The 11,701-nt window shown below is 39.0% G+C and overlaps 1 protein-coding gene across 1 annotated transcript in view; it reads right to left on the reverse strand.

The window, feature by feature from the left end:
* Window positions 1-488: 488 nt before the first annotated feature.
* LOC103811845 (cadherin-like and PC-esterase domain-containing protein 1) overlaps window positions 489-11,701 on the reverse strand; it is a gene marked incomplete at its 3' end in the record, with an annotated part of 46,368 nt that continues 35,155 nt past the window's right edge. The window contains exons 5-6 of the mRNA XM_009084842.1: window positions 2,164-2,311; window positions 489-657 (exon numbers count right to left, since the gene is read on the reverse strand). Coding sequence (XP_009083090.1) covers window positions 489-657; window positions 2,164-2,311 — 317 coding nt within the window. The remainder of the gene's footprint in view (window positions 658-2,163; window positions 2,312-11,701) is intronic.

Here is an 11,701-nt window from a genome sequence, read left to right on the forward strand (position 1 = left end):
ACCAAGACCATGGGGGGCCCACCCCCTCCATGGCATACTTCCTTCCCCTTATTTAGAAGTGCCCTGACCCTCCTCTAGTCTGTTTTACTGCACCTAAAAAAGAAATCTAAACAAACCATTCTAAATATTTACTTTCCTGTTTTACAACACTGTCAATATCCCAGCAAAAGCTGTTACTGCATGGCAGCACCCACACTGCTGTGCTTTAGAGAAAACTCCAACCTTGCAACTGCTGTCAAATGTCACCAGTTAAAATGGGCTCTGAGGCATGCAAATCCCAGGTCCCCACTGCACAGGGCAACACTTCCCTGCTTCATGAAGCAAATCACACTCATTCTGAAAAATGAAAGCAGTCCATTAGGAGAATATTCATCATAGGCTGTGGACTGCTAATAAGGAAGGGGTAAAAGAGAACAAAGAGATTCTCTGGTTTTCTGTCTATGTACTTTGCCTGAAAGATAGAAAAATTAGGAAATAAAATATTTTACCTTTATGGTAAAATGCTTCTTCTTGGGTGGATGCCAGACAGTGGTGGTTGAATGAATAAATGCTCGCAGAGGTGTTAAGGATGTCACAAGCACATATGCTTTGATGATGACAGAAAGGTCTTGAGCTTTAAGGATGTCCTTGTGATCTGGTGAAAGTGATACTTGATTCCTGGAAAGTAATAAAAATACATAGCATTAATGCAGTGCTTTTGCAAATGAGCTATAAGAAAATAGTGAAATAGTGAAATTAGTGGAAATAGGAAATTAGCCATTTTTCTCCCAAGTTAAGCAACACGGTAGATTAAACCAAGCAGGAACAAAGCTTTACATAAAGTCATTTTATTGCTTTCAGCATTTTTAAATCTTAATTTCCAAACATGTAAAGCAACTAGATTAGGAGAGAGTGATGTTTGAGAGTACATATGGGTAAATGCATTATGGAAATATTGCAATTGTTGCAAACTCAGGACATTCAGAGTGAAAGATTAAATTAAGATTAAATTAAACATTAAAGAAATACAAGTAGTTTAAATAACAGAAGTGCATAGCCAAGGTACCCAGATTTAACACTGATTTGTAGTGAATTCAGAACAAAACAACACACCCAACCCTATGGAAAGACTGCACTACCATTAGCACTTTCTTCAGTGTAATAAAAGAACAGAAACATGTGGTGCTGCATAGTTTCCCTAATGAAAGCCATATACAGTAATTCCAAATATTATGAAATACTAGGATACCTAGGAATAACCCACAATAAATCAGTTAAACCTAAGAATTATGCAAGCTAATTTTGTCTAGGAAGTGACATGGCTGTCTAAAAACTGGCCTACAGCTCCCATAGCACACACAAAAAAAGAATCAGCCATAGAAACAGGACAGAAAAAAAACCAACCCAAACCCAAGGAAAAGAAATTTGTTATTTAAAAACTCATTAATTTGGGAAATCTGAGCTATACTTGAGCATGTTCACAAATGTGGCTATTAATCTGCCTGTTAAACTTTTTGAGTATCAATCTACCTCATAGCAAATGCAATGAGAAGATGACTATACAAATTATGAGCCTATAAGATTGATTACTGGTATAAGACAAAGGGCTCTCCTCCCATTTCTGTGTAATTTTTGGCAATACATGGCCTTTCCAGACCTCAATTTTGCTATCTGTTAAGGAGGTCTAATAACATCTATCTTAAAGAGACCTTTTTCTCCTCTCTGCAGAATGGCAGATCATCAGAGCATAAAATTTCTGAAATACTGTAATGTAGGAAACAGCACTTGGACAGAGCTGTTGAGTACTTCTTAATTTTACACTTAAGGGAGGATCTCTGTGCAAAGGATTACATATGTGTGCCTGTGGTAGGGGCAAGCCGGGGATGGGAGCAGGAAACAGCTCAGCCACCATGAGACCTAAACATTCAGGGGCATCTCTGGGTCTGTATTTATCTGTCTAGGTGCTTCAATGCCCTCAACATAAAGACTTAGATGTTTACACTCAAAACACATGCAAACTTTGCTAGTACAGTAACAAACATTATGCAAGTATGAGATGCAATACATCCAAGTGCTCCATCTGCTGTGGTCTCCTATTTTTTTCTACATCCTGCATCCCTGACTCCCAGCTAGCTGCATGATGAAGCACTGGCAGTTTCTGAAGGTGGGGTATCATTAGCTTACAACTTTGTGCTCGTGCTCTGCTTCCACCAGTGCTGCAGACGTGACCTGTCAGTGCTTTCGCTGCCCTGGGACACAGTGCTTGCGGCACTGGCCCTCGACGGTCCAGGCTGGCCAGAACACTCTGGAGTGACAACTGGGAGATGCAGGTCTGAAAAAGTACCAAGGGGATGAGAAAAGAAGTCAGCAGAGCATTGAAAGCAGCAATCGACTTCTGCTGTTAAGGATAATATGTATAAAACATAACAGATAGAGAGGAGCTACCAGCATCAGCCAAAAATGTAAAAAGATAAATGTTGAGACAATAAACCTTTTTGTATCTGCTAGCAGAGAGCTTCACACCCACCAAGCACCCCCTTCCAGCTGCAAGCTGCAGGCTCAGAGGCTTAGCTGTAACTCTCACTTTATAGGTGAGTGCAGGGATGTTGCATACAAAAAGCAACCGCTTTCTCCCCTTCCTCAGAATACAAATCCTTTATTTTTAAACATGGAATACCAAAACTTTGTTTCTCATGGAGCACTAATTACAATTAATGGGGATTTTATTTGACTGACAAAATTATTTGACTAAGAAATTTATCTGACTAAGGACCAAGGGACTTTGACACTGTAATAACATAGCTCAGTAAATAACAACATATTCTTGTTTCTATGTTTGTCATTTAAGGCAACAATTTGTACTTACTGAAACCTACAGGAGGCTTAGTTCTGCCACTGAAAGCAGTGAGAGCAGGACTAATGTACCAGAGTCCTCAAGATTATTGAGGCATATGACTATTAATAGTAATCAAAATATTGTGATGTGAGATCAGTCAATGGGTGGCATGTATTTTCTGCTTTTATTGTGCTTGATAAAAAGGCACAAAGCCCTTACATTGTGTCCTTATTTCATGTAGGATGGCTTTCATTAACTCTAACACACCTCACATTTTAAGTTCTTAACTAATACTCAGGGAAATGTTAAACTGTTCACATTATTCCCAAACCTTATTACTTATCCTTTTAATCACATATTGTGCTAATGTTGTGAATTTATTTGTAGAGGTTCTCTTTTAAAGCATGCATTCACGACTTTGGTACACAGTATGAAAAATGAAACAAGATTTGTTCCTGGTGATGAGCTCTGGGCATCTATTTAAGGAAAAGAACTATTCATTTGCGTAGTGATCCTGTTAAAATGACATCATGATTGTCTATGTATATTGGCTCTTCATCAGATCTGCTCAGTTCAGCCTTCCAATCTCAACTGGGATCTAAAATTAATCTGGTCCTCTGCTTTACATGCACCATTTAGCAGGATTAAAGGCTTTAATAATCAAAACCCGGCAGTTATTTAATAGAGCACATCATACTCAAATTATACTCACACTGGCATCTTTCTGTTGTGTTACACATTCTAACTGATTTGGACTTTGTAAGTGGTTTTGACGGTACAGAGACAAAAGCAGGCTACTCTCTGCCTACTTGGCTGTGCAGTGACAAGAGGAGTAAGCCAGTACACTCCCATCAAGTTATCTATATAGCAGACTTGTTTCTGAATATGCTCAGGGTGCAGATCTGCGAAATCAAGTGCTATTTTTTCCGTATCTGCCTTGTAAAGACACAAGGGCATTTCACTATGGCAATTTCCACCCTGTAGATAGACAATGGCATTTCACCACAGCAATTTGCAATGGTCCCACACAACCATCCTATGCATCACTTCAGCTATCTAACTGAAATGCTTTTTATTAGCAAGATCATATTCGTATGCTTTGTATTTAGACGATGGAGAGAGAGAGAGGCCAGTCCTTGGAGCACTAAGAGAAATACTACTTCTGAACTGCTGTCTGAAAGGGTCTGGGTTTTTTACTGACCTTACAAGAAAATTAAGGTACTTGCTTGCAGCTGCAAATAATTCCCAGAGTGTAATGCTTGATCATACAGCTTTGGTGTTCAGGTAAAAAGAGAATTATTAAAACACATAAAAGCATTCTACAGTGCATAGATGACTTCAGAGATCTTCTGATTTATCATCACATTCGTAAAAAGACAAAACACAGCCCTCTGCTATTGCAACTATCTATGGAGTTATGGAGCCAAGCCATGTTTCCCTGTATCTTGGTACTGTAGCACATCCATCACAAACAGTCCAGCACCATCAGACTCTGCAGTTCAAATCTCATGGCCTAGATCTTCAAACAGCAAGATATTGATCTGGCACACAGCTGAAAGGAGGCAGAACTGTGCTTTCTGACCAAGCCTCCTATAACATATACACCTTTCACATTAGGCCATAGCTCCATGACTACATTAACAGAACCATGCAAAGGACTGGAATGACAACTCTTCTCAGCTGATCACCTGAAAACCAAATTATGTGAAAGGTACACATTTTTCAGCAATTATGTTGATCAAGGGAAATGCACAAAACATAATTTTCTTATTTTAAAGAAAGTAAATATTTCACTGAAAATAAGAACATTGCAGAGAAGGGCTGTTCAGCTCATTACTCAAGAGAAAGCAAAGTGTCCTTTCCTTTTCAAAATATGTTTTTAATTGTGTTGCTAAGGCAACAAGTAACCAATATCATATTAACTCACAAGACAGAGTTTGAAAATAATGAGATGAAGTTTGCACCTATATTTATCCCTCTTAAATGAGAGTTTTATCTGTTTCAAGGAAATAGAAAATATTACTTTGACATTAATTTGACAATTGTCATTACCCAGTGGATCATTTACTGGAGCTGGATATAACAAAACAGAGTAAAACAAATGGGTAGGGACAGATGAAAAACAGAAGTCTCCTAAAATTCTTGAACTACTAGATAGAAGATCCTTAGTATAGCCCTAAGTCATTGCAAAATGCCTCAACATCAAAAGAAACCCACCAGGAAACCTGCCATCTCTTCAAGAAGAGAAGGTTAAACGAATTCAGGGTGCTGGTGATTAGAATTGAGAACTAAGTAAGGAGCAATGCTCATAAATTACTCCTAATGCTAAAGAGAATTCTGTTTGTATGGTGCCTTACACCCCTCTATTGGTTTTGTATTGCCATCCACCTGGGAGAGAGCCCATTGCAAGGTGACCGTAAGAAGGAGAAGGAGTGAGACTGTCACTATGTGCTTGCTCCCTTGAGATAACACAGAGCACTTACACCATCAGTCAGAGTTAAGAGTGTCAGCCCCTCACTTTGGTAAATCTACTCCTAGTAATCAATGAACACAATTATCATAATAATAAAGAGACACCAGTAGTGTTGAACTGAGCACACTCAGCTGCATCAGGTCTCATGGCAACTCTTCACCTGCTCCTGCACTCAAAAGCAGTAACAGTGTTTATTAGAGCTCTGTATTTGTTAATCAACATTATCATCAATGAAAATTAGCTTGCAGTGCCTTTACTGTTTGCAGTAATTGCCATGTTTTTCCATCTTGAAATTACTCTACAAGCTGTTGTTAATTAACCAGTCCTTTTGAAGTACGTAAACAACATCAACATTTTATAATAGAAGAGGTGAGGCAGGCTCAGCAGTTGATATGTGTCAGGCAGCTTGGGAAACCAACTTAGAAAGAATCTCTGCATCCTAATGTCATGTTCAGATCACATCTCCTCTTTCAAAAATTCAAATCTTAATACCAGTAATTTTTGTAGCAGACTCCAAAGATCAAAAGAAAAAGAAAAAAAAGGCGAACTAAAAAAAGAACATTTTTCCTTTTAAAGTGGCTATGCAGTAATTGAAATGCTACACAAACTGCTTTTTTTCCTGAGGGGCAGCTGCAGGCTTTGCCACAAGTACTTTTTTCTGTGTCTGTTTGTGATGATCCAGTGTAAAGGCTGGCCTAAGGCTGGATACCTGCTCTCACTTTAAAAAACCTCAAAGCTTCACTTCCTTGAAATTCTGGCTTGAAGAGATTTCCAATGCTAACACCTCTGGAATGGTACCATTGAAAACACCAAAAAACAGCACCACTTTACCTCTGTCTAGGATGTTTGCTGTAAGGCCATGTAGATGGGTATGGAAGCCACTACATGTTCTCAGTTGAATTCACATGTTAGCCCTCTAACCACAGCAATGGGTAAAACATAGACCTGAGACATATGAACAGCTGCAGACCACATGTGAGAAGGAGGTTTAAGATCCACCAAAGCAAGTCAACACCTCTAGATCAAAAAAATTAAGCACCTCTGTCACACAAACTGATGGTAGATACTGTCCTGTCAACTGCAATCTCTCAAAGTACAACAGTCAAACAGATCAGTTGACAATGACAATTGATACCTAATACAGCAGCCTCACTGACATATAATGAGGCCTTTCAAGTGTTTTACTCAACTATGACTTCTTGCTCCCTCTCTTCCCATCTATGGCTTCCAAGTTATTTACTTGTCTTTGGCTCAGAGTTCTGAAGTGTAACATGAGATTGAACACACACACAATAAAGATTTAAGAGTTACAATGTGTGGCTGAGCAAAAGGTTTACTAATAGCTAGAAGTACATTTGAACAAATAAAGACTTCCTGGAGTAGAGACAGGCCTTGGCCACCTGTAAGGGTGGTAAATGGAACACTCAGGCTAACATGAACACCTGGTGAGGTGAGGAATTCAGCGTGTGAATACCCTACTGGTTGAACTGAGTGAGTAATACTCAATTGAAAGTAAAGGAAACAAATGATGAATGAGAATGTGTCCTCTTCTTTATCCTTCCTTTTATAGCATCCTCTGATGTTACAAGGAGGGTTATGATATGGTTATGTTAGTTAATTTTTTTACTTCGTTCAAGATCAAATAGACTATATTTTATACACTTCAAACATGAGGCAAGGAACAATTAAGACTATTGTCTGTGAGAAAAAGGTAATTTTGTTTCTAAATTGCCCATCAACTGTCAGATCCGTTACAAACATTTCAAGAGTGATTGAGTCACCTTGGGAGCTCCTGGTTGTTTAATGAGGCACAAAGCTAGGGATGAAATGCAACTGAAGTGCTGTGCTTTGTTCTGAGCACGTTGTTCATTTCTTTCATAAATGACATTATAAGCTCAGAACATTTGTACTTGCAGAGTCTTCATCCGAGTGCTTTTCTTTTTAGCAGGAAACACATTACTTTGGAACATGAATGTATATTAATCCTGAAAGTATGCAGGAGACTTTCCATCTGCATAGAAACCTTCTGACTTCTTCCTAGATTTTCATAGTGGCAGTCTGTTTCTAGCAGGAGCCTGAATTCTCTTACACATGAAAAAAAAAAAGAGAATGATAGTCACCTCATGCCATTTATCAGCAGTTTCTACAGCACAATATTCAGGTAGTACTGATAACAGGTCCTCTCTGTCAGCCTTGCAGGTTTTCTCTCTGACAGAGCACCTCAGTGAGTTAGAAGAATTCCATATTGCATCCTGTTCTGGGATCATCCATCTTCCTGACTGGTGTGGACTGCTGGAACACAAAGAGCTTATCTGTGATATGGAGCAGGCAAGCTTCATTGCTACAAACTGGTCCTCTTCTAGCTTTTACATCTGGGCAATTTTCCAGACTTTGTAGGTTGGAAAGGTGTCTTAACAGTTGCAGAGATTGCTTCACAGCAGGAGGTGCTTAGAAAGCTTTCATAGATTCTTAGGCAGACTTCTGAGCACGTCAAGGACTAAGGGATTTTGACCAAAATAAAGCCTAGTATCTAGTACCTTTTGCTCAATCAGGTATAGCAACCTGCTCTAAGCTGCAAAACCATGAAAGTAATGAGCATTGAAAGTGCATTTTTTCCGTTTTTTCAGTGTTGACTTTGGAGCATGGATGATTTCAGTTGAGTTACTGCTACTACATGCCTTGATGCATGTCACAGAAAGCAGATCTATCCCATTTATTGCGTGTTTCCCATTTGATCTATTGGATGAAAAGACTGAAGCAAAGATTGGTACTCTCCCATGGCTTACACACTATGCCCTGAGATTGCTAAAGAAAGAGAGAGAACCTTTAACACTCAGTTTTATAACCTATGCATTTAGAAAAGGATGGCTATGAAAGTCAAAGTAGATGTTGAGTATTCGAAAGAAACAAGGAAGACTAGGTCAAATCCTGGCCCCTGGTGAAATCTTGGAAAAATTTCCATCGATTTCACTGGAAGATGTTTTTATTGCTTGATACTTAACACTCTTGTGATGGTCTCAACACATATTACAGCTTCATTTGTGATGTGCACACTGCTGCAGGTGCAATATCCCACCCACTACTATTGTTCCAGTTGTCCTGAAAAGGTTTTCATATTTAAAAAATTAAATGATCCCATCCTCTGTAATACAGATATTCTCAAAGCAACCCACCCTGAACATTTAGAATGGAAAAATGACAAATTATTTAACATTTCTGGAAATTTAAACTGAAATATTTTTAACATTAAAAACCAAGCCATTTTATACTCAAGCAGATCTAGAGGGAAACGAATTTAAACTGTGGGTTGAAATGCACTGAAATGCATGTTAAAAACACCTGCTAAGTTTCAGAACTAAAAAGATAATATGTTGACAGTGCATCATTTGCATGATGTTATCTCCTCTTTAAAGCCATCAGCAAATACAAGTTCAGTTTAGATTAACCATTTACCATGGTTTTTTCCTCTCTGTTTTGACAGGTGCATTAAAAACAGGATTTATTAAATACAGTGTTTGTTTCTTTGTTCCTAAAGCATCCTCACAGTTAAAAGTCAGAGGTTTGGGTTTGGTTTTTTTTCCCAATATTTACTAGGAAAGCTGCTTCTTCTGTGTGCACTCTTCATACTAGAACTTAATTATACAGATAAGCTATAAAACACAGTGAAAATGCTGGCTGACTGTTACATGATTAAAGCCACAGCTACAATTCTTTACTAGTAACAGAGTAGATTATAGAATAGCATAGGCCAAGTAATTAAATTCATTTAGTTGCTTTACTTCTTTTCAGACTCCACATATTTGTTGTTATTACAGAAGTATATTCTTGTCCTAGCTGAGATCTGACACTGTTGTAAAAACAGTAGAATAAGATGCTTGTTTTATTGGCTATTCTTGAGGCTCTTAGCAAGTACAGCAGCAGAAAGCTAATAGCCACAAACCTGATGAGAACTGGTATGCAAACATATAAGGGCCAGCTGGCAAAAGAAATACATCCCCCTATAAAAAAAGCATGTTCCTGTCATGGACCTGTTGAATTATTACAACAAAAATAAATTTAATCTATCTCTTTTCCGTAGGTGGCCCCACTGGGTATTGCTTCCTACCCTAAGCTCATAACCCTTCCCTATGACTCCAGAGTAGCCCACAGACACCGGGGACAGGCAGCACAGATTTGCTAGGCAGGAGGAAAGTAAAGCTGGCACGGGGTTAGCACCAGATCGTAAACATATCACATAGTGAGAGCACTGTCACACAGCTGCACCATCTTGGGTCTCTCTCCCACACAATTTCATTAGGGTCATGCCTATCCCAAGAACTTTTGTGTGATTAATGCTGTTGGCCAGCCCCGCAGGTGATCAAGGGAGCACACAAGACTGGCAGACATTCACAAAGTATCTGCTCTATAACAAAAAGAAACACAGAAGGAAGGTGTACAGCAGATGTGTTGTTTTGATTAGTGATCTGTATGGGTAGGGAAAACAGCTATGCATGCCACAGGCTGGGCCCTGGAATTGATGAAACAAAACAAATGCCCATATGGAAAGACAGACTAGTTTGGATTTCTTAAGGATTAGGTAAATCAGGAAGGCAATGCTGCAAGCAGTTCCATTACTTACCCAGGCAGAACCTGTCAAAGAGAATATTTGTTGTGCATGCCTCAAGATGCCTTTCCTGTGCCCTAAACTGAGGCTGGGAAATTCTGCTCACATTGTGGATCTCAGTCCTCTTCATCTCTCAGCTGACAGTAGTTCCAGGAGTCAGCCAAGGCCAGTTCTTAAGTATGAACACCTGAAATCTCTTTGACAGTCATTCTCCGGCCTCAGAGAGCTTATTGATATTTGGGTTGTTTGCAGGAAGATTCAATTTCAAGATCACTGCAACTGTTGGAGCTTCTGCTGACCTGAGCAATAAATGCCAGAAACCTTCCTTAGTCATCCATTAGACATATCAGAATCTCCTCATGGCCCAAGTCCCATATAGTGAACAGATATCAGGCACTTGATTAAAAATGGGGCCAAATGCCCTTCAAAAGCAGAAGTGCAACCAGTCTTCTTGGAAGGAGCAGCAAGGACTTACCAATGTCTTCCATGGGGAATTTTAAGATCTGTTACTATTCTTACACCTCATCACAAATGCATTGACATATGCCCATCCTCCAGCAACTCCCTCTCCAATGGCAGTCCAATTTATCCACACACATCATGTATTTTTTTACCTTTTTTCTTCTCTAAACTCTTCTTCTAATCTCATTTTCCTAACTTTTTTCCTCTTTCCAACTTTTCTCTTGCCTCCTAAAAAAGCAGTCATCACTGGTATGTGCATAATTTTCCCCCCATAGAACTAGAAGCAATACAAAATATGAGACTGACAAAAACATTTTCCATTGAAGAGACAAACAGAAAAACAAGCACTGGCCTGGTATTTTCTACAAATCATTTTCTTTCCCATACCACAGGGGTATGAGAATGGGCATGCCCTCTTAAATACAAAACCTAGCTGCTTAAGAGTTCACAAGACCAAACAGTATAACATTTTTTCAAAAAACCTCTTTACCCTTGTATTCACTGCTTATCAATATGAACACTGTCATGGCCACAGTAAATCCAGCAATCCCATCCCTTCAGCCTTGCTGCCTGATATTTCTTTCTACAACTTACGATGTCCTTAATTAGAACACATAATTCTTTGTGTTTTCACTTTTACAGGAAATTGCTTGGCTCCTTGGAGGCTGACTAAATGACAAACATAGCAATAACAAACCAACTGATCCTCTTCAACAGGAATTGCAGAGAAGCCCTGTTGACTCAAACACACATGAGTGAAAGTACATGACTGATTTGAAAGGAAACAAACTGTTCCATGGAGGAAATACTGATGAAATCTGTTCTTTCGCTGAATAATTTTAAAATTGAGAATCAAACAGATCCCACTAATTGGCAGCTTTGCTGTTGTTGGAAAGAAATATCTGTCAGAGGATGTAAGCAAAAGAAAGAAGTGAAGAGAGCTTGCTTTATCAGATGAATGGAAGGGGCATACCTGAGGTCTTGTTGCTAGAAGTTTGCTTTAACTTATGCCTTTTTGTCCACTTAACCTGAAATCAAATTCTAATTTCACCTTCTATGGATGGATTTCACACATACTAAATTACATGTCCCATATCCAGTGACACTGGGGTGAAACACTTTGAGGTCTGGTTTATACAAAGATGACCCCACTGTGTACCACAGTCTAAGTTCCCATTCCTGTCAGTGGACATCAGTCTGAACAGTCAGTGTTTAGACTAACCCTAAATTATCCTGAAAGTAAATGCTTTATTGAACTTGCTCACTCTAAATGCCAAGTGCTAATTTCAGGTATCCACAAATAGGCATCCACCGCTATCTAGGACACCATAGGATATCCCTCTGAACC

This window comes from Acanthisitta chloris, unplaced genomic scaffold (assembly GCF_000695815.1).
Source record: "Acanthisitta chloris isolate BGI_N310 unplaced genomic scaffold, ASM69581v1 scaffold14791, whole genome shotgun sequence".
Lineage (NCBI taxonomy): Eukaryota > Metazoa > Chordata > Aves > Passeriformes > Acanthisittidae > Acanthisitta > Acanthisitta chloris.